We start from the raw sequence: 27,043 nt of genomic DNA, 5'->3' as shown, positions 1-27,043 counted from the left end.
GGTGTGACAAAGGTCCACCTCTCACCTGAGACAAACCAGGAAACAGTTTGTTATTCTTCGTCTCTAAAGAGACACACAGTCTGAAAAGAGACAATCAGAATCAGATTCACCTTCAGAATGACTGACTTCTGTGAGTAAAATGATCTTATTTTATTAAAAGCCTTTTTTGGTTATGATTTGAACTGAAAACAAAAAAAAAGCAAAAAGCAGCGATGATCCGATGGTGCAAGACTTGCTGGGTGTGTCAGTAAACACTCCAAATCTTAACTAGATCAACCAGAACAGCATTCCCTCCTTTGTGTATCCAAAGCTCCTGTAAAGCTTTCACAATAAATGCTTCGTCACAACAGAACTTCCCCTCTCAATGACAGTTTATTTATAAGCTTCATAAAGGTCAAGATGTTCTGTACTGTACAGATAAAATCAGATAAAACCTGTTAGTCTGTGATCATGTTTTTTTGAACACTGGAATGAAACACATCCTGTACTACATGTGAAGCAACAACATTTATTAGAAGAGACCTGACAAAGCTCCGCCCCTCAGCTGACTCATCTGAGACAAAGCAGGAAACAGTTTATTCTTCGTCTCTAAAGAGACACACAGACTGAAAAACAGACGATCAGATTCACCTTCAGACCAAACTAACAGCTTCCTCTGAGTGAGAACAGCTACAGGAGAGAAAAGTGAAAACTAGAACTCTGCTGCTTCAACCTGCTGACTCTCCACACACTGAATGTGAGTTTGACTAAAAACTGGAGTCAAAGTGAAAGTAAATGTCAGTGAGGTTAGTAGAGGAGGGAGGGGAGCCATGACTGACTGTACTTTCTGTCTGCTGTGTTTTCAGCTTCACTCGGAGACAAAATGGCTTCCAGATCAGAGGAGGATCTCTGCTGTCCGGTCTGTCAGGACGTCTTTAGAGATCCTGTTGTTCTGTCATGTAGCCACAGCTTCTGTAAAGACTGTCTGAAGAGCTGGTGGAGACAGAAACAAACACGTGAGTGTCCAGTTTGTAAGAGAAGATCTTCAAGGGATGAACCACCTGTTAGTCTGGTGTTAAAGAACCTGTGTGAGTCCTTCTTACAGGACAGAGATCAGAGAGCTTCAGAGGCTCTCTGCAGTCTGCACTCTGAGAAACTCAAACTCTTCTGTCTGGACCATCAGCAGCCAGTGTGTGTCGTCTGCAGAGATTCAGAAAAACACACCAATCACAGATTCAGACCCGTTGATGAAGCTGCACGACAACACAAGAAGGAACTTGAGGAAACTCTGGAGCCTTTAAAGAAGAAGTTAAAGGTTTGTGAAGAAGTTAAAGTGAAGTTTGATCAAACAGCAGAACACATTAAGGTCCAGGCCCGACACACAGAGAGGCAGATTAAGGAGCAGTTTAAGAAGCTTCACCAGTTTCTAGAAGAGGAAGAGGAGGCCAGGATGGCTGCTCTGAGGGAGGAAGAGGATCAGAAGAGTCAGATGATGAAGGAGAAGATGGAGGCTCTGAGCAGAGAGATAGCAGCTCTTTCACACACAGTCAGAGCCACAGAGGAGGAGCTGAGAGCTGAAGACGTCTCATTCCTGCACAACTACAAGGCTGCAGTGGAAAGAGTCCAGCGCTGCCCCCTGCTGGATGATCCACAGCTGCTCTCAGGAGCTCTGATAGAACAGGCCAAACACCTGGGCAACCTGACCTTCAACATCTGGAACAACATGAAGGAGATGGTCTCCTACACTCCTGTCATTCTGGATCCAAACACCGCTTATCCAAAACTCATCCTGTCTGAAGATCTGACCAGTGTGAGATATGGAGAGAAACAGCAGCTTCCTGATAATCCAGAGAGGTTTGACTCCTCCTCTGTCCTGGGCTCTGAGGGTTTTAACTCAGGGACTCACAGCTGGGATGTCGAGGTTGGAGACAATACAGGCTGGTCACTGGGTGTGTTATCAGAGTCTGGCCAGAGGAAGGGAGACATACAGTCTGGATTATGGAGAATATGGTTCTATGTAGGTAAATACTCAGCATTGTCACCATCAGCTCCCCTCACTGTTCTCCCAGTGAAGAAGAAGCTCCAGAGGATCAGAGTGAATCTGGACTGGAACAGAGGAAATCTGTCGTTCTCTGATCCTGATACTAACACACACATACACACCTTCACACACACTTTCACTGACACATTGTTTCCATATATTAACACTGTGGATGAACTCCCACTGAAGATTTCCCCACTGAAGGTCTCTGTGACAGTGGAACAGAGCAGTTAGAGACGATGATGATGATGATGGTTCTTATAATTACTGTCATTTATTTCTTAAAGGGAAAAGTGGCTGAATTTAACCTCTGAAGCTTCTGTCCTGCTGCTGTCTCATTATTCCAAAATATGTTCATGTTGCTTTAATTGTTGTTTTTGTCAAATATAAAATGATTTGACTTATTTTCTAATCTTTATATTTGGTTTCTTCAGCTTTTAGTTTTTTTATTGATACTGTATCATTTTAAATTATTGTTAATGTTTCCTGATGTCGACACTGTAGGTTTGAAAACAGTTTACAGGTTCACACAGTGAAAAACATCATCTTCATATAATTGTAACTAAATATATTCAGTTCCAGCTCTGGCTTATCCATCTCTGTTCCAGGTCAGAAATACAGCAGGTCTCATCTGTACAACTTAATGCAAAAGAACTTCACAATTACATATTTTTAGATGTTTATATGCGCAGGAAGCTTTTCAAAAGCAATTTTTTTTAATCAGATTTATGAACTTGAAGTTGAATATATACTGTATATGTAAAATACTGATATTAAGCCAAGTTGTGAGGTATTTAATTGTAATTGTTTGGCATTTGTTCAGATGTTTGGTATTTGTTTGTGGATTGGACAATATATTCATAAACACCATCATACACATTTATAAATCACGTTTTTATTTGTAGATCATGTGATGCGCATTTGTCACCATTATTGGGACCAATTTCTCTCCATAGACCTTCAGTGGTTCAGTCCATTTCCAGCCTCACTGGAAATTTGTCTTTTTTATAGTTATGACATTGAGCACTGCATCAATGCAGCCTTCTGATTCCCCGTCCTGTTTCCTCACATTATCATTTTGTGTTTGAGTTTTAACACTGATCAAAAACAGTTTCACTCCCACACAGAATTCATACATTCAAACTTGTTCCTGCTTGTTTATCAAGTTGTTTATGCAGCTGAACTGAGTATTCAGAGTAATATAAGGTGTTATTAGTGTGGTTGGGAAGCCTGCCAGTTGTCCCACAGGTCAGAGACCAAGAGGCAATGTTGAGCAAATACTTCAAACTGAACTAATGTTGTTCAGCACTGATAAACAGTTAATTTGTGGTATTTGTGTTGAGAATAGAAGTTGCTGTTGGTTCTTTAAATATTTCTTTGATTTGGCTCCACCTGCAGCCACATTTTTCCTTTAAATTGTGTTACTTCTAGCTTGTTTTGCCAAACAATAAATGGATTTAACTGAAAGATTTCCCTGGTAGTTTTTGGTTGTAACAAAAACAGATTAGATTTAGATCTTATTTCCGCACATATACAGCAGCATAAAATCCAGAACGTCTTCTCACTGGTTTAACATCACTGTGGGTCTGATCTGTTTTGGACGCAACCTGAAGATGCCCCAGAAAGAAGCCACCCCTAGTGGTGCTGTTGGGGTTAAAAAACACAGACCACAGTCTTTTCCTCTCAAACCTACCAACCACTGACCTCAGCACCCATGTAAAATGAGGTGGAAAATGAAATCCACCCGATAACAACAACAAAAATAAGATAAAATAAACTAAAAATAGAATAGATAGAATGCATACTTCAGTGGTAGTTATTTGAGACCTAATAAGCGAAAACTCAAAGTATTTCACCATGTGTTCACAATCTATAAATCAGCACATAGTTCTCTGAAGCCATAAGTGTGACATAACTTCCCTTTTCCCACAGACTCACCACTGGTCTTGATTAACTAAAAAAACCCTCTTTCAACTTATCCCAGAACGTCTTCTCACTGGTTTAACATCACCGTGGGTCTGATCTGTGTCGGACGCAACCTGAAGCTGCCCCGGAAAAAAAAAAAACACCATTAGTGGTGCTGTTGGGGTTAAAAAACACAGACCACAGTCTTTTCCTCTCACACCTACCAACCACTGACCTCAGTGGTCACTGACTTTCATATTAAGAGTAAAATAAAATAAAAACAAAGTTTAAAACATAAAATATATAAAATCAAGTAAAATACAACATTTTGAAAGACATGCAGAAGTGCTGACAGAGAGAAAAGTTAGTTAAAGGCTCAAGTGAAGAGATGAGTTTTTAGCTTTCTTTTAAAAATATTTAGCAAGCTGGCTTCCCTGATATCCATTGATATCCACAGTCCTGTTTCCTCACATTATCATTTTGTGTTTGAGTTTTAACACTGATCAAAAACGGTTTCACTCCCACACAGAATTCATACATTCAAACTTGTTCTTGCTTGTTTATCAAGTTGTTTATGCAGCTGAACTGAGTATTTAGAGTAATATAAGGTGTTATCAGTGTGGTTGGGAAGCCTGCCAGTTGTCCCACAGGTCAGAGAACAGTTGTATGTTCGGCCACTAATGGAGGCAATGAACCACAAACTACAGGACGGTTTCATGGCGTGTTGAGAAAATACTTCAAACTGTACTAATGTTGTTCAGTACTGATAAACAGTTAATTTGTGGTATTTGTGTTGAGAGTAGAAGTTGCTGTAAATTCTTTAAATATTTCTTTGATTTGGCTCTGCAGCCACATTTTTCCTTTAAATTGTGTTGCTTTTAGCTCTTTTTGCTAAACAATAAATGGATTTAACTGAAAGATTTCCCTGGTAGTTTTTGGTTGTAACAAAAACAGATTAGATTTAGATTTTGTTATTTCCACACATATACAGCAGCATAAAATCCAGATAATAGAAATAAAACAGATGTGACAGAAGAGGGTAAGAGGTTTATACATATGACCTCCCTTGAACTTAAGAAAATAAACCCCCAAAAACTAATAAATACAACATGATTTAACAAAATATTAAGTAAAGAAATGACATTAAGAAACACAAAATGAACAGAAGAGTTCACTGATCAGTTCTGAAGATATTTAGTGTGAGAAAATATTAAAATCAGTCTCAAACAACCCAACCTGTGACCTCCATATACACGTGACAACATTATATTTTACTGTTGAGGCTTTGTGTATCTTTTGAATGTCATATGCACATTGTTTTATACAAGAAACAAAACATCTGGGATTTTTTAGCTAAATCTTGTTGTGTGTAACACAAAATAACAGATTGCCAAAGTTAACCTGATGTTTTGGTGTATTTTATGTATTTTAAAAGCCCATCTAGGGATAATTAAAATAATAATAATTTTATTTATATAGCACCATTCATATGGGAAATGCAGCTCAAAGTGGTTCAAATGAAATAAGACATTAAATAAACATAAAAACATGAATGTAACATGAGATGAGAAATAAAACCCACTTGATAATAATAATAAAATAAGATAAAATAAAGTGAAAATAGGATATATAGAATGTGTTCTTCAGTGGTGGTAATTTGAGACTTATGTACATTAGTATTTCACCATATGTTCACAATCTATAAATCAGCACCCAGGTCTCTGAAGCCATAAGCATAACAGAACCTCCCTTTTCCCAACGGACACAGACTCACCAATGGCCTTGATTAATTGAAATAAGCCTCTTTCAACTTATGCCAGACGTCTTCTCATGGGTTTAACCTCACTGTGGGTCTTATCTGTTTTGGACGCAACCTGAAGATGCCCCAGAAAGAAGCCACCCCTAGTGGTGTTGTTGGGGTTAAAAAACAGACACCACAGTCTTTTGTTCTCAAACCTACCAACCACTGACCTTAGCACCCATGTAAAATAATGTTGAAAAAGAAATCCACCTGATAACAACAACAAAAATAAGATAAAATTAAAGCTGCAAGCAGCGTTGAACGGGCCCTCGCGCCTCCGTGCACATCAGGCTGGGATGCAATCACGGGCATATAGATGTCTTCAGACCTGGGCTGTTTTCAGACAATGCAAGAAGGAGATAAACATCACTTCCTTTGTCCACTATTTTGCCTGCTGCTGGGGCTGCTTTGCTGAAATTTCATGGGGGGCGCTATTCAGCCAGTTTGCATCACTGATAGAATATTGTCATGTAGACGTGTTCAGGCCGGGACTCTTATCAAACATGTAAAGTTTGGTGCGGACTGGTGCATTTACAATAAAGTTATAGCAACTTCCTCTGTCATGGCGAAACACCAAATCTCAACGGTGTGAGGATGAGAATTTGCTGCAGGGTGAGACATGTCTGTCTTGCTCACACCTGTGTCATCAAAATCATGCAAGTTTTGGGCCCATTCACTTGAATTTCAATTAGTAAATTGAAAACTCTTGATGAGTTTGTGTGTAAAACAAATTAATTTCCTAATTTTCATCAAGTCTATTTTTAGAAAAGTAAAGACTTTTAACCTACATGACCTGGTCAAAGTTTGATTGACATGTGTACTGTCAGGTGTGTAGAGACAATAAGTAACTGCGGCTGGATACAGAAAAATACTCATATATTTGAATGGAGAGTGTGAGTGAACCGCTAGGTGCTCGGGCCCTAATAAAGGAAAAACTGCAGTACAGAGCTGCAAATTTTAGTTTTGATGGTATTTTTCTACAGCACTTTATCACTAAACTGTCACCCTCACTCCATTTTTTTCCCTTCCCCTCATAGGTCATCCCCACCACTGAATTATAAATATAAGACCTATAATTATTGTAAAATAAATGATAATAACACCAAACCTCATACAAAGTTTGTATATAATGTGCTGTATGTATATAGGCCTTTCTGCTGTATCCTACAAAAATGAGCTGCATTCAACCCCCACACCAGTGGCGACTGGTGACTCAAAAAATTGGGGAGGACAGGAGGAAAACCAACATACTGCACCAAACTATATCATTGTTCCCCACCTGATGAAATCGGAGGGGTGGGGGGCAATTTTATATGCCAATAAAACAATTTGCTTTCAAAAACAAAAACCCCTGAGTGGTGTAAAGGCTGCTTCTTTAAAGACATTTAGCATATACATGTTGTTTCTAAACAAAGAAGAGCTCATTTTAGCCATGGACTGGTTCAGATGTGTGATTTTACCAACAAAGTGAAATTCAAATTTATAGTATCACTATTGTGACAACAGATTTATGTTCTCATCAAAAACAGACAAGATGTCACATGATTTACACGTGTATTCCTATGTATTTTCTTAGTATACAGAAATATATAAAGTACCACAAAGCTTATAATGTGATACAGGAACAGATTGAAGACTGAACACTAAAAACATTCACAGATCTAAAAGTGTGGGTTCACATCAGAAAGTATTAATGCATGTATCAAATCAATCAATGTATCAAATACATGACTTACACACTCTTAACTATGTGCATGACATACAAAATATAGTCTACAAAGCTAACATGTTAACACTAGGGGTGCAACGGATCACAAAACTCACGGTTCGGATTGTATCACGGATTTGAGTCACGGATCAGATCATTTTTAGGATCAGCAAAGAAAGGGGGAGACAAATAAAACTTTATTTTCTATTTATTCTGTAACATGCTTACAGCACAAAACACCAATGAACTTTTGCCCATGGTCTTAAATGAAGACATTCAAGACAAACAACATTTAAGATGTCCAATGTTTAAATAAAATAAAATAAAATATATGAAATATTCAATGCTCAATTATTGCAATATGAGGCATGATACCTTCCTCTTTTAAACACAGTAGTGAATGAAACAGACTCTGTTCACATCATCAAAACTTGATGATAACTTAGAAACATGAACACACGTCTTGTCCTGCAGCTTGAACGAGCCACCAAACAAACATTCACCGCTAACATCAGTTAGCAGCTAGATGCTTATTAGCTGCTCAGCTGCAGCACATCAAACAGCAGGTAAACATACCTACAGATGTCGCTTTGGACCCGTTAGATGCTAGTTTGATCGTTATCCTTCAAAATCCCTGTTAGTGATACGCTGTCTGCCCATGACTTGTACTTACAGCAGTTTGTTTACTTTGTCTTAAAAGAGACATTAAATTTTGCAATTAATCCGCAGTTCATATGCCTGCCGAACCGTGGGGGGTGATCCGTACAGATCACGGATCAACTACAATCAGTTACACCACTAGTTAATACTTGTTATTCTAGTTACTTGAAGCTTATTACTCAATATACGGCTCAGCTTAAAAACGAACTAAAGAAATTGTCAGAAGCAAGCAGCCAGACCTCCTGCACATTCATTCACAAATCATACAACATCAACAGGTGACTGAACAACCACTCAATTAAAAACTGGATCAATTCTGCATGAATGAGTGAGTCCAGACAGCTCACTGTAACTTCAACAAGCAAACTACCCACAACACATTATATGTATATCTCTGCTGCATTCTTGTTAAGGAGATAAATTCACACAACAGCCACACAGAGAGACATTTAACCATCAGAGATGAAATTAGCGACCAAACAGACAGAGAGAGAGAAGCCGTTTCTGACTCACATTATCTGATGTCTTCTTTCTATCATGGAAATGAAGTATTCATGTCATAACATCCATTTGTGACTGTTGGTCATCTTGTTTGTTAGTCAACAAAAATTTATGGCTGCTGCTTAACCAGTCTGATATCATTAGCAACAATGACAAACAAGCTAACTCTCCTGGTTGTTTCTCCAGTTGCTTCTCTCTCCAGCTGCTCCCTGGCGGTGTCCTGCTGCTGCTGCGCTGCACAGTCCAGATAATTTCTCCCATTAGCTTAACAACAGTCCTTAACAGTCCTTCCATGGATGTATAAAGAGTCCTTCAGGCTGCTACAACAAGCCAGGTGTTGCATTGGCTAACACAAGGAGCTATCTACTGCTGCTACTCTGCCTTTCAGTGGAGAGAATTGAAGATGAATTCTGGAATCTGTCATTGGACCAAGTTGATGTCAATATTGCATTCTGGTTGTTGATTGGTTAGGGAGGCCATCCTCCTTTTGAGCATCATTTTACGTGTCTCTTCCAAAGAAGAGAGAAAAAATATGTTGTAAATAATACTGAGATTTGGTAATGATTTATTTCAACCAAATATTCTTTTTTATATTTTATCTCCCTCTTGCCTCTCAAAAAATAGAGGAGGATCAATCTCCTCTGCCTCCATCAACAAATGATGGCATAACGACACAACAACACACCACGGCTGACTAACTGGGAGTGAGAGATGGTTTGCTGAAACACAATGTTAGAGATCTTTTATGTAATTATGAGAAGTGTACGTGAGGAAAAAGACCTGCAACAGTCTTGCAGCGTGAGCACCAGGATGTTGACTTCAGTTTATTTGATGGCCACAGGTGTCACTAATGAGAAGGAATTTCTGATTCCTACATACAGAACCTTTAAAGTGAATAATAGAACAACATAAGAAATGACTCCACACACTGACTGGCATAACAAAATATACATGGAAATAACTTAAGTACACAAGTAACACTTCTCCCACTCAGTCCAGTCTTCACAAAACAGGGAGAAAAGTCTGAGAGCATCTGGTGGACAACAGCAATGAAGGAATATAAAACCAGACTGACAGACCCATAACAGCAATACTTTAACTACATCAAGCTTGTAATACTTATGTAGTTTTACTATAGTAGGATTTTTCATGCAGGACTTTTACTTGTAATGGAGTATTTTTAAATAGCTGTATTGGTACTTTTACTGCAGTAAAGGATCTGAATACTTCTTTCACCACTTGAAGAGATTTAATGGGAGAAATTTTATTTAAACTGGAAGACTTTTCCTGGCCCATAGCAGGTATTTTATTTCTGCGTGTCCTGTTCCCCTTACAGCTCTCAGACCTTGTGTGTGTTCATTTTGAACCCTTCTTGGATAAATTCAAGGCTGACATAGAGCAACGGTCCCTCCTTTTCCTCTCCCTGTGGGGCAAGGCAAATGTGCTTGAAATGAACTGTACACCAAAATTCAACTATCTTTTACAGGCACCAGCTGTTGAACTTCCCCTCCAGTATTTTAAACAATTTGACAGACTGTGCAACACATTTCTCTGAAACGGCAAATTACAGAGACCATGGGTGAAGGAAGGATTGGTATCCCAAACCTTGTACTATCATTACGCCTTTGGCCTCCAGTACATGGCCCACTGGTCCCTTCGTCTTAGACATGCACCTCCCTGGTATGCCACTGAGAGTTCTTGATGCAGAACTATACAGCCTCTTCACTTTATTACAGCTAAGCTGACAGCAGATGAACAAACTCATCCAATACTATCTCATATGCAGTGGTTATAGAGGGAGATTACAGCTATTTGTGAAGTGGATTTGCATCGCTACCTTGCAGCCTCTATTGGTTAAACCAGAAACTGTGCATAGACAGTTCAGCGTTCATTTGGAGGATGTAGTTTGACAAAGGGGTCGAGACTCAGGACAATCTCCTCCCATTCTAACTCCAGAGAGCCCCCCAGTGGTGACACATTGATGACACAGACTAAAAGAGCTTAAATCTCAGAAAACACTGGATTAAAGGACTTTTTTTATTATTTACAATTTAACCTCATCAGTTAGTTTTGATGAGCTGGGACATTCCTATCTATTATCTACACACACACACACACACACACACACACACACACACACACACACACACACTTATTCTTCCCCTTTTGTGTTTCACTCTGGTGTGACTCCAGATAAGAACATTTGCCAGATGCCAGCGGTAAATTAATGGCAGGCTTTGCTTGAGTTTCTGTGATTTTTAAGCCAAAGTTTGAATAAATATTGAGGATATAACCATCTTGTAAACTTTATATTATTGGTCACAAAGTAATGCTGGTCAAAATTGTTAAACTCTGAATTTTCTGTGATAAATTATAGCTAAGATACTCATGTTTAAATGACCACACATTACACGTACCAACAGTGCCACCCAGTGGTCAGTTAATAGTAAAGCTTTGAACACTGAAGAGAGGTGTCTATAATATAGTACAATACTTTCTGCTTATGTTATTCACTAAATTGCTGTTGAACTCTATATGGTTGTAGAAATTTGATGTGTGTATGAAGGATTACTTTGATAAGTGAAGAATTAACATTAGTAGTTATAAAATAGGATTTAGTTAACATTAAAAGTAGGTTTGTTAAATAACTATAGCATGTTTTTGTTAGACTGAACTGATCACTGTTTAACCTTTTTGTATGAGATCATGTTAATAGAAGTATAGTCAACAGATAGTCAAGACTGCATTTTAATTTTATTATGTAACTTAATCAAGTTCGTCAAATCATATAGTGATTACGTTATAGATGTGTGTGTCTCTGAATATTTGAGTGATGTATTAAACTATGCAATTCATGTTTAAATGTGAATGACCACAGTGAAAAGTAGAAACTTTGATTTCAACTTAATCTCACTGAAAAACACGCCCCTACTGAAGGCCAGGATAAAATAACGTGTCGGCCTCATTGACTGAAAAAAATGTGGACGTAGTCACCGTGACGTCACCCGTTGGTTAGTGAACTTCTGTTTTGAAGCCTCGAGTGTAGCGATTTGACCGTCGCCATCTTTGATTTGGCCGTCGCCATGTTTGATTTTTGGAGCCAGAAGTGACCATATTTGGATGAGAGGGTGTAGCTGACCATAGCGCTAGCTGCTAACTCTCTTAGCACAGTGCATTTACAATCTATGGTTAACAGTGATCATGCTAATGCTAATGCTAATTTTCGCTAGCGAAAAACAGGCCTAAAACCGTTAAAACAAAACGTATTCACCGTAAAATCTGATCATCCGACTCATTGATGGATCTTTTATTAAAACCAAATGCTGAACAAGACTTCTTTTAGGTGATCACAATGTAACAATTAACTTGCGTGAACTGAACACACTCTGTGAAATAGCAGCAGCTACGTCTATATGCAATGGTTACATTACATAATCAACATCGTCGCCATGGTAGCGACTTGTCAATCACAACGTAGCCACGCCCTAAAGCATACGCTGCTTTATCTTCTATTTTACTCTAAATGGGACCATAATTTACAAAATGAACATCATGCTGTATTGAAGAAGACGTGAAACTAGCGATTGATATCATAAACTCATCAGGAAACAGTTCACTGAAGTAATCAATCAAGAGAGAAGTAGGGTCGTTTTCTCAAAGACTTCCATACAATCTGACTTCTTTTTGCAGCCAGTAGAGACGTAGAAAATCCCATCTCCCCTGCTCTTGGTGTTCTGGGTGACCCTTCTCTTTCGAGGGATTTATCACAATCAGATGCAGAGTGGGTTCATGATGGGCTGTGTGAGTGGAGATCCCCGTTAGCTCCATCTGTGAATGTCTGGTTTAGTCAGCTCAGCAAGGTGGCAGCAATAGAAAGTCTATCCTTTAGGACTCATGAATAAGGTAGACTGCTATCTTTTAAAAAGGGAGAAGTGTGGATCCCATATAAGGACCCTGATTGAGTTTGTGGCCTAGCCTAGCTTCCTGACCTGTAACCAACTTACACCTGTATTTACTTTGGATCACTTTACTTGGTGTATTTTGTGACCCTCGACCATTGATGACAGCCTGAGTCACATATACAGTATGTATGTAAATATATATATTTGGGTTTTTTTTGGTACCATGTAGGTTTTTTTCCTGCTCCTCCTTTTTTGTTTTCATTTAATTTTTTTTAAAACTTCATCTAATTTACGCATCACCGTTGCACTTGTAATACACATTACTGTTATTTTCCTATGTTACTACAGGGGTAGTTGTCATTGTATTGTATTGTTATTTCTTGTTGTGTGTGTTTTTTTAGATATTGCCAATAAAAAAAAAAATTAGATAAAACCTGTCGGTCATGAATCTTTAGAGGTGTTGGTAGAGTGACAGCATTTACTGGAAGAGGCGTGACAAAGGTCCACCTCTCACCTGAGACAAACCAGCAAACAGTTTGTTATTCTTCGTCTCTAAAGAGACACAAAGTCTGGAAAAGAGACAATCAGAATCAGATTCACCTTCAGAATGACTGACTTCTGTGAGTAAAATGATCTTATTTTATTAAAAGCCTTTTTTGGTTATTATTTGAACTGAAAACAAACTGAACTTAATGTTATTTTAGTTGGAAAAACTGAACTGAACTGAATTATATTTGAAAGGGGAAACCTGTACTGGAGTTTTTAGTTGGAGTATTTTGTTTTTTTGTGGAGTGTTCTTCAGAGACTGTGGGATTTTGGGGATTATAAAAACGTGCTTGAATATATGAATATTCTTGCCTTAATATTTTGTGTTTGTTGTCCATGTTTGGGTTTGTACAGTTTATTTTTATTCAGTGTGAAGGGAATTTGTTAAGTATTGTTGCTTCAGCCTGCATCCTTTGTGAAGACTGACTAAACTATTGACTGAGTACAAAAATCTGACTACTGACAACATGGCAGGAGAGAGATCTGGCACCCTGAAAACACAACAAGTCCAACCGTCACAAGCTGAGGCAGCAAAAGCAGCGATGATCCGATGGTGCAAGACTTGCTGGGTGTGTCAGTAAACACTCTGCCAAATCTTAACTGGATCAACCAGAATAATATTCCCTCCTTTGTGTATCCAAAGTTCCTGTAAAGCTTTCACAATAAATGCTCCGTCACAACAGAACTTCCCCTCTCAATGACAGTTTAATTACAAGCTTCATAAAGGTCAAGATGTTCTGTACTGTACAGATAAAATCAGGTAAAACCTGTTAGTCTGTGATCGTGTTTTTTTTAAATACTGGAATGAAACACACCCTGTGCTACATGTGAAGCAACAGCATTTATCAGAAGAGGTCTGACAAGCTCCGCCCCTCAGCTGACTCACCTGAGACAAAGCAGGAAACAGTTTATTCTTCGTCTCTAAAGAGACACACAGACTGAAAAACAGACGATCAGATTCACCTTCAGACCAAACTAACAGCTTCCTCTGAGTGAGAACAGCTACAGGAGAGAAAAGTGAAAACTAGAACTCTGCTGCTTCAACCTGCTGACTCTCCACACACTGAATGTGAGTTTGACTAAAAACTGGAGTCAAAGTGAAAGTAAATGTCAGTGAGGTTAGTAGAGGAGGGAGGGGAGCCATGACTGACTGTACTTTCTGTCTGCTGTGTTTTCAGCTTCACTCGGAGACAAAATGGCTTCCAGATCAGAGGAGGATCTCTGCTGTCCGGTCTGTCAGGACGTCTTCAGAGATCCTGTTGTTCTGTCATGTAGCCACAGCTTCTGTAAAGACTGTCTGAAGAGCTGGTGGAGAGAGAAACTAACACGTGAGTGTCCAGTTTGTAAGAGAAGATCTTCAAGGCAACAACCACCTTGTAACCTGGTGTTAAAGAACCTGTGTGAGTCCTTCTTACAGGACAGAGATCAGAGAGCTTCAGAGGCTCTCTGCAGTCTGCACTCTGAGAAACTCAAACTCTTCTGTCTGGACCATCAGCAGCCAGTGTGTCTCGTCTGCAGAGATTCAGAAAAACACAACAACCACATAATCAGACCCGTCGATGAAGCTGCACGACAACACAAGAAGAAACTTGAGGAAACTCTGGAACCTTTAAAGAAGAAGTTAAAGGTTTTTGAAGAAGTTAAAGTGAAGTTTGATCAAACAGCAGAACACATTAAGGTCCAGGCCCGACACACAGAGAGGCAGATTAAGGAGCAGTTTAAGAAGCTTCACCAGTTTCTAGAAGAGGAAGAGGAGGCCAGGATGGCTGCTCTGAGGAAGGAAGAGGAGCAGAAGAGTCAGATGATGAAGGAGAAGATGGAGGCTCTGAGCAGAGAGATAGCAGCTCTTTCACACACAGTCAGAGCCACAGAGGAGGAGCTGAGAGCTGAAGACATCTCATTCCTGCACAACTACAAGGCTGCAGTGAAAAGAGTCCAGCGCTGCCCCCTGCTGGATGATCCACAGCTGCTCTCAGGAGCTCTGATAGACCAGGCCAAACACCTGGGCAACCTGACCTTCAACATCTGGAACAACATGAAGGAGATGGTCTCCTACACTCCTGTCATTCTGGATCCAAACACTGCTCATCCAAAACTCATCCTGTCTGATGATCTGACCAGTGTGAGATATGGAGAGAACCAGCAGCTTCCTGATAATCCAGAGAGGTTTGACTCATACTTCTGCTCTGTTCTGGGCTCTGAGGGCTTTAACTCAGGGACTCACAGCTGGGATGTCGAAGTTGGAGACAATACATTCTGGTCACTGGGTGTGTTATCAGAGTCTGTCCAGAGGAAGGAAATCATACAGTCTGGATTATGGAGAATATGGTTCTATGAAGGTAAGTACTCAGCATTGTCACCATCAGCTCCAGACACTGTTCTCCCAGTGAAGAAGAAGTTCCAGAGGATCAGAGTGAATCTGGACTGGAACAGAGGAAATCTGTCGTTCTCTGATCCTGATACTAACAAACACATACACACCTTCACACACACTTTCACTGACACACTGTTTCCATACATTGACACTTGGGATAAACTCCCACTGAAGATTTCCCCACTGAAGGTCTCTGTGACAGTGGAACAAAGAAGTAAGAGACGATGATGATGATGATGGTTCTTATAATTACTGTCATTTATTTCTTAAAGGGAAAAGTGGCTGAATTTAACCTCTGAAGCTTCTGTCCTGCTGCTGTCTCATTATTCCAAAATATGTTCATGTTGCTTTAATTGTTGTTTTTGTCAAATATAAAATGATTTGACTTATTTTCTAATCTTTATATTTGGTTTCTTCAGCTTTTAGTTTTCTTATTGATACTGTATCATTTTAAATTGTTGTTAATGTTTCCTGATGTCGACACTGTAGGTTTGAAAAAAGTTTACAGGTTCACACAGTGAAAAACATCATCTTCATATAATTGTAACTAAATATATTCAGTTCCAGCTCTGGCTTATCCATCTCTGTTCCAGGTCAGAAATACAGCAGGTCTCATCTGTACAACTTAATGCAAAAGAACTTCACAATTACATATTTTTAGATGTTTATTTGCACAAGAAACCTTTCAAAAGTAATTTTTTTATGTATACATATATATATATATATATATATATATATATATATTATATTTAATTGTAATTGTTTGACATTTGTTCAGATTGTTTGGTATTTGTTTGTGGATTGGACAATATATTCATAAACACCATCATACACATTTATAAATCACGTTTTTATTTGTAGATCATGTGATGCGCATTTGTCACCATTATTGGGACCAATTTCTCTCCATAGACCTTCAGTGGTTCAGTCCATTTCCAGCCTCACTGGAAATTTGTCATTTTTATAGTTGTGACATTGAGCACTGCATCAATGCAGCCCTCTGATTCCCCGTCCTGTTTCCTCACATTATCATTTTGTGTTTGAGTTTTAACACTGATCAAAACACTGTTTCACTCCCACACAGAATTCATACATTCAAACTTGTTCCTGCTTGTTTATCAAGTTGTTTATGCAGCTGAACTGAGTATTTAGAGTAATATAAGGTGTTATTAGTGTGGTTGGGAAGCCTGCCAGTTGTCCCACAGGTCAGAGAACAGTTGTATGTTCGGCCACTAATGGAGGCAATGAACCACAAACTACAGGACGGTTTCATGGTGTAAAAGAAAACTGAATAACAGGTTATCATTTGATGTATTTCTTCAATATATCATACATGTTTCAGACAGTGTTTAAGTTCAGTTTAGTGTTAGTTTGTGTTTCACACATGTTCTAAATTCTTCTGTGCTATGTCTATTCTAAACTTAGGTCTTTGCTGTGTAAGATGAGGCAGTTGTGTGTCTAACAGTTTATTCTGTTATACCTTTACCTGAGCCAGTGCTAAGATAAACTGTAGTTATGTAGATGTTTATGTGTAAAACTGATAAGCTTTAGAGGATAGTGTGGTTTGTCCTTAATTTAATATAGTAGTAATGTTATTTTGTGATGCTACGTGGTGCATATTTATGTACTGTCATATATGGTTGTGAAGAAAATCTGTTCCTAGGTTAGCTGAACTTTTGACTTATGTTTCTATCTGAGGGTTGGTTGCTGACCTGTAAGGTTAGTAAACAGATGTCTTAAATTCTGTACTGTACGAGTAGTATTTAAGGGACTGGTTAAGTGCCAACCTTTCAGACAAAGAAAAGATAGCTAGGTGGTATCTTTGTCTCCAGAACTATGATGCATTATACTTCTGATTGTATTATTTGATTACACTATTTCATAACCTGACAATGCTCTCTTTGTGTGTTTATTGAGTCATCAGCAATTTCCCATTACATTGGCGTGTTGAGCAAATACTTCAAACTGTACTAATGTTGTTCAGCACTGATAAACAGTTAATTTGTGGTATTTGTGTTGAGAGTAGAAGTTGCTGTAAATTCTTTAAATATTTCTTTGATTTGGCTCTGCAGCCACATTTTTCCTTTAAATTGTGTTGCTTTTAGCTCTTTTTGCTAAACAATAAATGGATTTAACTGAAAGATTTCCCTGGTAGTTTTTGGTTGTAACAAAAACAGATTAGATTTAGATTTTGTTATTTCCACACATATACAGCAGCATAAAATCCAGATAATAGAAATAAAACAGATGTGACAGAAGAAGGTAAGAGGCTTATACATATGACCTCCCTTCAACTTAAGAAAAAAACCCCCAAAAACTAATAAATACAACATGAAATAACAAAATATTAAGTAAAGAAATGACATTAAGAAACACTAAATGAACAGAGGAGTTCACTGATCAGTTCTGAAGATATTTAGTGTGAGAAAATATTAAAATCAGTCTCAAACAACCCAACCTGTGACCTCCATATACACGTGACAACATTATACAACATTAGGCTTTGTGTATCTTTTGAATGTCATATGCATATTGTTTTATACAAGAAACAAAACATCTGAGATTTTTTAGCTAAATCAGATTGCCAAAGTTAACCTGATGTTTTGGTGTATTTTATGTATTTTAAAAGCCCATCTAGGGATAATTAAAATAATAATAATTTTATTTATATAGCACCATTCATATGGGAAATGCAGCTCAAAGTGGTTCAAATGAAATAAGACATTAAATAAACATAAAAACATGAATGTAACATGAGATGAGAAATAAAACCCACTTGATAATAATAATAAAATAAGATAAAATAAAGTGAAAATAGGATATATAGAATGTGTTCTTCAGTGGTGGTAATTTGAGACTTATGTACATTAGTATTTCACCATATGTTCACAATCTATAAATCAGCACCCAGGTCTCTGAAGCCATAAGCATAACAGAACCTCCCTTTTCCCAACGGACACAGACTCACCAATGGCCTTGATTAATTGAAATAAGCCTCTTTCAACTTATGCCAGACGTCTTCTCATGGGTTTAACCTCACTGTGGGTCTTATCTGTTTTGGACGCAACCTGAAGATGCCCCAGAAAGAAGCCACCCTTAGTGGTGCTGTTGGGGTTAAAAAACAGACACCACAGTCTTTTGTTCTCAAACCTACCAACCACTGACCTTAGCATCCATGTCAAATAATATTGAAAAAGAAATCCACCTGATAACAACAACAAAAATAATACAAATTTATTTTTGATGGTATTTTTCTACAGCACTTTATCACTAAACTGTCACCCTCACTCCATTTTTTTCCCTTCCCCTCATAGGTCATCCCCACCACTGAATTATAAATATAAGACCTATAATTATTGTAAAATAAATGATAATAACACCAAACGTCATACAAAGTTTGTATATAATGTGCTGTATGTATATAGGCCTTTCTGCTGTATCCTACAAAAATGAGCTGCATTCAACCCCCACACCAGTGGTGGCTGGTGACTCAAAAAATTGGGGAGGACAGGAAGAAAACCAACATACTGCATCAAACTATATGATTGTCCCCCACCTGATGAAATCGGAGGGGTGGGGGGGCAATTTTATATGCCAATAAAACAATTTGCTTTCAAAAACAAAAACCCCTGAGTGGTGTAAAGGCTGCTTCTTTAAAGACATTTAGCATATACATATTGTTTCTAAACAAAGAAGAGCTCATTTTAGCCATGGACTGGTTCAGATGTGTGATTTTACCAACAAAGTGAAATTCAAATTTATAGTATTGTTCTATTGTGACAACAGATTTATGTTCTCATCAAAAACAGACAAGATGTCACATGATTTACACGTGTATTCCTATGTATTTTCTTAGTATACAGAAATATATAAAGTACCACAAAACTTATAATGTGATACAGGAAGAGATCAGTGCTGAATACTAGAAAGACTGAGCACTAAAAACATTCACAGATCTAAAAGTGTAGGTTCACATCAGAAAGTATTAATGCATGTATCAAATACATGACTTACACACTCTTAACTATGTGCATGACATACAAAATATAGTCTACAAAGCTGACATGTTAACACTAGGGGTGCAACGGATCACAAAACTCACGATTCGGATCGTATCACGGATTTGAGTCACGGATCAGATCATTTTTAGGATCAGCAAAAAAAAAGGGAGGGAGACAAATAAATGTTTGTTTTCTATTTATTCTGTAACACGCTTACAGCACAAAACAACAATGAACTTTTGCCCATGGTCTTAAATGAAAGCATTCAAGACAAACAACATTTAAGATGTCTAATGTTTAAATAAAATAAAATAAAATAAAATATATGAAAAATTCAGTGCTCAATTATTGCAATATGAGGCATGATACCTTCCTCTTTTAAACATGGTAGTGAATGAAACAGACTCTGTCCACATCATCAATACTTGATGATAACTTAGAAACATGAACACACGTCTTGTCCTGCAGCTTGTTGAACGAGCCACCAAACAAACATTCACCGCTAACATCAGTTAGCAGCTAGATGCTTATTAGCTGCTCAGCTGCAGTACATCAAACAGTGTGTAAACATACCTACAGATGTCACTTCGGACCCGTTAGATGCTGGTTTGATCGTTACCCTTCAAAATCCCTGTTAGCAACACGCTGTCCGCCCATGACTTGTACTTACAGCAGTTTGTTTACTTTCTCTTAAGACATACATTAAATTTTTACAATTAATCCGCAGTTCATATGCCTGCCGAACGGTGGGTGGCGATCCGTACAGATCATGGATCAACTACGATCAGTTACACCACTAGTTAACACTTGTTATTCTAGTTACTTGAAGCTTATTACTCAATATATGGCTCAGCTTAAAAACAAACTAAAGAAACTGTCAGAAGCAAGCAGCCAGACCCCCTGCACACTAATCATACAACATCAACAGGTGACTGAACAACCACTCAATTAAAAACTGGATCAATTCCACGTGAATGAGTGAGTCCAGACAACTCACTGTAACTACAAGCAAACTAACCACAACACATTATATGTATATCTCTGCTGCATTGTTAAGGAGATAAATTCACACAACAGCCACACAGAAAGACTTTTAACCATCAGAGATGAAATTAGCGACCAAACAGACAGAGAGAGAGAAGCTGTATCTGACTCACGTTATCTGATGTCTTCTTCTTTCTATCATGGAGATGAAGTATTCCTGTCATAACATCCATTTGTGACTGTTAGTCATCTTGTTTGTTAGTCAACAAAACTTTATAGCTGCTGCTTAACCAGTCTGATATCATTAGCAACAATGACAAACAAGCTAACTCTCCTGGTTGTTTCTCCGGTTGCTTCTCTCTCCAGCTGCTCCCTGGCAGTGTCCTGCTGCTGCTGCGCTGCACAGTCCAGATAATTTCTCCCGTTAGCTTAACAACAGTCCTTAACAGTCCTTCCATGGATGTATAAAGAGTCCTTCAGGCTGCTACAACAAGCCAGCTGTTGCATTGGCTAAGACAAGGAGCTATCAACTGCTGCTACTCTGCTTTACAGTGGAGAGAATTGAAGATGAATTCTGGAAACTATCATTGGACCAAGTTGATGTCAATATTGCATTCTGGTTGTTGATTGGTTAGGGAGGCCGTCCTCCCTTGGAGCATCATTTTACATGTCTCTTCCAAAGAAGAGAGAATGACGGCATAACGACACAACACACCACGACTGACTAACTGGGAATGAGAGATGGTTTGCTGAAACACAATGTTAGAGATCATTTATGTAATTATGAGAAGTGTAAGTGCAGCGCAAGCACCAGGATGTTGACTTCAGTTTATCTGATGGCCACAGGTATCACTAATGTGAAGGAATTTCTGATTCCTACATACAGAACCTTTAAAGTGAATAACAGAACAACATTAGAAATGACTCCACACACTGACTGGCGTAGCTTAACAAAATACACATGACAATAATTTAAGTACACAAGTAACACTTCTCCCACTCAGTCATGTCTTCACAAAACAGGGAGAAAAGTCTGAGAGCATCTGGTGGACAACGGCAACAAAGGAATGTAAAAACAGACTGACAGAACCATGACAGCAATACCTTAACTACGTCTGATAATAAGTATTAAGCTCGTATTAAGCTGTACTTTTACTATAGTAGGATTTTTCATGCGGGACTTTTACTTGAAATGGAGTATTTTTAAATAGCTGTATTGGTACTTTTACTGCAGTAAAGGATCTGAATTCTTGGCCAAATTCAAGGCTGACACAGAGCGACGGTCCCTCCTTTTCCTCTCCCTGTGGGGCAAGGCAAATGTGCTTGAAATGAACTGTACACCAAAATTCAACTATCTTTTACAGGCACCAGCTGCTGAACTTCCCCTCAAGTATTTTAAACAATTTGACAGACTGTGCAACACATTTCTCTGAAATGGCAAATTACAGAGACCAGTGGATGAAGGAGGGATTGGTATCTCAAACCTTGTACTATCATTACGCCTTTGGCCTCCGGCTCATGGCCCACTGGTCCCTACGTATTATACATGCACCTCCCTGGTATGCCACTGAGAGTTCTTGATGCAGACCTAAACACCCTCTTCACTTTATTACAGCTAAGCTGACAGCAGATGAACAAACTCATCCAATACTATCTCATATGCAGCGGTTATAGAGGAAGATTACAGCTATTTGTGAAGTGGATTTGCATCGCTACCTTGCAGCCTCTATTGATTAAACCAGAAACTGTGCATAGACGGTTCAGCGTTCATTTGGAGGATGTAGTTTGAGAAAGGGGTCGAGACTCAGGACAGTCTCCTCCCATTCTAACTCCAGAGAGCCCCCCAGTGGTGACACAATGATGACACAGACTAAAAGAGCTTAAATCTCAGAAAACACTGGATTAAAGGACTTTTCCTTGTTTACAATTTAACATCATCAGTTTGTTTTGATGAGCTGGGACATTCCTATCTATTATCTACACACACACACACACACACACACACACACACACACACACACACACACTTATTCTTCCCCTTTTGTGTTTCACTCTGGTGTGACTCCAGATAAGAACATTTGCCAGATGCCAGTGGTAAATTAATGGCAGGCTTTGCTTGAGTTTCTGTGTTTCTTAAGCCAAAGTTTGAATAAATATTGAGAATATAACCATCTTGTAAACTTTATATTATTGGTCACAAAGTAATGCTGGTCAAAATTGTTAAACTCTGAATTTTCTGTGATAAATTATAGCTAAAATACTCATGTTTAAATGACCACACATTACACGTACCAACAGTGCCACCCAGTGGTCAGTTAATAGTAAAGCTTTGAACACTGAAGAGAGGTGTCTATAATATAGTACAATACTTTCTGCTCATGTTATTCACTAAATTGCTGTTGAACTCTATATGATTGTAGAAATTTGATGTGTGTATGAAGGATTACTTTGATAAGTGAAGAATTAACATTAGTAGTTATAAAATAAGATTTAGTTAACATTAAAAGTAGGTTTGTTAAATAACTACAGTATTTTTTCATTAGACTGAACTGATCGCTGTTTAACCTTTTTGTATGAGATCATTTTAATAGAAGTATAGTCAACAGATAGTCAAGACTGCATTTTAATTTTAATATGTAAGTTAATCCAGTTCGTCAAATCAGGGTATTGGAATAGTGATTACGTTATAGATGTGTGTGTCTCTGAATATTTGAGTGATATATTAAACTATGCAATTCATGTTTAAATGTGAATGACCACAGTGAAAAGTAGAAACTTTGATTTAAACTTAATCTCACTGAAAAACACGCCCCTACTGAAGGCCAGGATAAAATAACGTGTCGGCCTCGTAGACTGTAAAAAATACAATCAGACTCAGATTCACCTTCAGAATGACTGACTTCTGTGAGTAAAATAATCTTATTTTATTAAAGGCCTTTTTTGGTTATGTATTTGAAAGGGGAAACCTGTACTGGAGTTTTTAGTTGGAGTGTTTTGTTTTGTTGTGGAGTGTTCTTCAGAGACTGTGGGATTTTGGGGATTATAAAAACATGCTGGAATATATGAATATTCTTGCCTTAATATTTTGTGTTTGTTGTCCATGTTTGGGTTTGTACAGTTTATTTTTATTCAGTGTGAAGGGAATATGTTAAGTATTGTTGCTTCAGCCTGCATCCTTTGTGAAGACTGACTAAACTATTGACTGAGTACAAAAACCTGACTACTGACAACATGGCAGGAGAGAGATCTGGCACCCTGAAAACACAACAAGTCCAACCGTCACAAGCTGAGGCAGCAAAAGCAGCGATGATCCGATGGTGCAAGACTTGCTGGGTGTGTCAGTAAACACTCTGCCAAATCTTAACTGGATCAACCAGAATAATATTCCCTCCTTTGTGTATCCAAAGTTCCTGTAAAGCTTTCACAATAAATGCTCCGTCACAACAGAACTTCCCCTCTCAATGACAGTTTAATTACAAGCTTCATAAAGGTCAAGATGTTCTGTACTGTACAGATAAAATCAGGTAAAACCTGTTAGTCTGTGATCGTGTTTTTTTTAAATACTGGAATGAAACACACCCTGTGCTACATGTGAAGCAACAGCATTTATCAGAAGAGGTCTGACAAGCTCCGCCCCTCAGCTGACTCACCTGAGACAAAGCAGGAAACAGTTTATTCTTCGTCTCTAAAGAGACACACAGACTGAAAAACAGACGATCAGATTCACCTTCAGACCAAACTAACAGCTTCCTCTGAGTGAGAACAGCTACAGGAGAGAAAAGTGAAAACTAGAACTCTGCTGCTTCAACCTGCTGACTCTCCACACACTGAATGTGAGTTTGACTAAAAACTGGAGTCAAAGTGAAAGTAAATGTCAGTGAGGTTAGTAGAGGAGGGAGGGGAGCCATGACTGACTGTACTTTCTGTCTGCTGTGTTTTCAGCTTCACTCTGAGACAAAATGTCTTCCAGATCAGAGGAGGATCTCTGCTGTCCGGTCTGTCAGGACGTCTTTAGAGATCCTGTTAATCTGTCATGTAGCCACAGCTTCTGTAAAGACTGTCTGAAGAGCTGGTGGAGACAGAAACAAACACGTGAGTGTCCAGTTTGTAAGAGAAGATCTTCAAGGCAACAACCACCTTGTAACCTGGTGTTAAAGAACCTGTGTGAGTCCTTCTTACAGGACAGAGATCAGAGAGCTTCAGAGGCTCTCTGCAGTCTGCACTCTGAGAAACTCAAACTCTTCTGTCTGGACCATCAGCAGCCAGTGTGTCTCGTCTGCAGAGATTCAGAAAAACACACCAATCACATAATCAGACCCGTCGATGAAGCTGCACGACAACACAAGAAGGAACTTGAGGAAACTCTGAAGCCTTTAAAGAAGAAGTTAAAGGTTTGTGAAGAAGTTAAAGTGAAGTTTGATGAAACAGCAGAACACATTAAGGTCCAGGCCCGACACACAGAGAGGCAGATTAAGGAGCAGTTTAAGAAGCTTCACCAGTTTCTAGAAGAGGAAGAGGAGGCCAGGATGGCTGCTCTGAGGGAGGAAGAGGAGCAGAAGAGTCAGATGATGAAGGAGAAGATGGAGGCTCTGAGCAGAGAGATAGCAGCTCTTTCACACACAGTCAGAGCCACAGAGGAGGAGCTGAGAGCTGAAGACGTCTCATTCCTGCACAACTACAAGGCTGCAGTGGAAAGAGTCCAGCGCTGCCCCCTGCTGGATGATCCACAGCTGCCCTCAGGAGCTCTGATAGACCAGGCCAAACACCTGGGCAACCTGACCTTCAACATCTGGAACAACATGAAGGAGATGGTCTCCTACACTCCTGTCATTCTGGATCCAAACACTGCTCATCCAGAACTCATCCTGTCTGATGATCTGACCAGTGTGAGATATGGAGGGAAACAGCAGCTTCCTGATAATCCAGAGAGGTTTAACTTCTTCTACTCTGTTCTGGGCTCTGAGGGCTTTAACTCAGGGACTCACAGCTGGGATGTCGAGGTTGGAGACAGTACAGACTGGTCACTGGGTGTGTTATCAGAGTCTGGCCAGAGGAAGGGACGCATACGGTCTGGATTATGGAGAATAAAGTTCTATGAAGGTAAATACTCAGCATGGTCACCATCAGCTCCCTCCACTGATTTCCCCACTGAAGGTCTCTGTGACAGTGAAACAGAGCAGTTAGAGACGATGATGATGATGATGATGATGATGATGATGATGGTTCTTATAATTACTGTCATTTATTTCTTAAAGGGAAAAGTTGCTGAATTTAACCTCTGAAGCTTCTGTCCTGCTGCTGTCTCATTATTCCAAAATATGTTCATGTTGCTTTAATTGTTGTTTTTGTCAAATATAAAATGATTTGACTTATTTTCTGATCTTTATATTTGGTTTCTTCAGCTTTTAGTTTTCTTATTGATACTCTATCATTTTAAATTGTTGTTAATGTTTCCTGATGTCGACACTGAGGGTTTGAAAACAGTTTACATGTTCACACAGTGAAAAACATCATCTTCATATAATTGTAACTAAATATATTCAGTTCCAGCTCTGGCTTATCCATCTCTGTTCCAGGTCAGAAATACAGCAGGTCTCATCTGTACAACTTAATGCAAAAGAACTTCACAATTACATATTTTTAGATGTTTATTTGCGCAGGAAGCTTTTGAAAAGCAAATCTTTTTTTATCAGATTCATGAACTTGAAGTTGAATATATACTGTATATGTAAAATACTGATATTAAGCCAAGTTGTGAGGTATTTAATTGTAATTGTTTGACATTTGTTCAGATTGTTTGGTATTTGTTTGTGGATTGGACAATATATTCGTAAACACCATTATACACATTTATAAATCACATTTTTATTTGTAGATCATGTGATGCGCATTTGTCACCATTATTGGGACCAATTTCTCTCCATATCCCTTCAGTGGTTCAGTCCATTTGCAGCCTCACTGGAAATTTGTCTTTTTTATAGTTGTGACACTGAGCACTGCATCAATGCAGCCTTCTGATTCCCCGTCCTGTTTCCTCACATTATCATTTTGTGTTTGAGTTTTAACACTGATCAAAAACAGTTTCACTCCAACACAGAATTCATACATTCAAACTTGTTCCTGCTTGTTTATCAAGTTGTTTATGCAGCTGAACTGAGTATTCAGAGTAATATAAGGTGTTATTAGTGTGGTTGGGAAGCCTGCCAGTTGTCCCACAGGTCAGAGACCAAGAGGCAATGTTGAGCAAATACTTCAAACTGAACTAATGTTGTTCAGCACTGATAAACAGTTAATTTGTGGTATTTGTGTTGAGAATAGAAGTTGCTGTTGGTTCTTTAAATATTTCTTTGATTTGGCTCCACCTGCAGCCACATTTTTCCTTTAAATTGTGTTACTTCTAGCTTGTTTTGCCAAACAATAAATGGATTTAACTGAAAGATTTCCCTGGTAGTTTTTGGTTGTAACAAAAACAGATTAGATTTAGATCTTATTTCCGCACATATACAGCAGCATAAAATCCAGAACGTCTTCTCATGGGTTTAACATCACCGTGGGTCTGATCTGTTTTGGACGCAACCTGAAGATGCCCCAGAAAGAAGCCACCCCTAGTGGTGCTGTTGGGGTTAAAAAACACAGACCAC

The 27,043-nt window shown here is 38.6% G+C and overlaps 2 protein-coding genes across 4 annotated transcripts; both read left to right on the top strand.

Moving 5' to 3' along the window:
* Positions 1-530: 530 nt before the first annotated feature.
* On the top strand, positions 531-15,661 carry LOC121890147 (nuclear factor 7, ovary-like). 2 transcript variants are annotated; one of them, XM_042402441.1, is made up of 3 exons: positions 531-736; positions 846-2,274; positions 15,639-15,661. In XM_042402441.1, exon 2 carries the CDS (start codon positions 863-865, stop codon positions 2,252-2,254), a length of 1,392 nt encoding a protein of 463 aa, XP_042258375.1. In that variant the 5' UTR covers positions 531-736; positions 846-862; the 3' UTR covers positions 2,255-2,274; positions 15,639-15,661. The 2 variants fall into 2 exon arrangements, with proteins under 2 accessions (XP_042258375.1, XP_042258370.1); XM_042402436.1 differs by lacking the exon at positions 15,639-15,661 and having other exon boundaries at positions 846-2,373.
* Positions 13,921-25,708, top strand: LOC121890134 (nuclear factor 7, ovary-like). 2 transcript variants are annotated; one of them, XM_042402417.1, is made up of 3 exons: positions 13,921-14,112; positions 14,222-15,606; positions 25,557-25,708. In XM_042402417.1, the coding sequence occupies exons 2-3, from the start codon at positions 14,239-14,241 to the stop codon at positions 25,584-25,586; spliced, it is 1,398 nt and encodes a 465-aa protein (XP_042258351.1). In that variant the 5' UTR covers positions 13,921-14,112; positions 14,222-14,238; the 3' UTR covers positions 25,587-25,708. The 2 variants fall into 2 exon arrangements, with proteins under 2 accessions (XP_042258351.1, XP_042258359.1); XM_042402425.1 differs by lacking the exon at positions 13,921-14,112 and having other exon boundaries at positions 14,163-15,606.
* The last annotated feature ends 1,335 nt before the right edge of the window (positions 25,709-27,043 follow it).

The sequence above is a fragment of the Thunnus maccoyii genome, chromosome 3 (genome assembly GCF_910596095.1).
Source record: "Thunnus maccoyii chromosome 3, fThuMac1.1, whole genome shotgun sequence".
Lineage (NCBI taxonomy): Eukaryota > Metazoa > Chordata > Actinopteri > Scombriformes > Scombridae > Thunnus > Thunnus maccoyii.
Note: the sequence above shows the minus strand (reverse complement) of the source record. Positions and strands in the feature narration are given on the sequence as shown.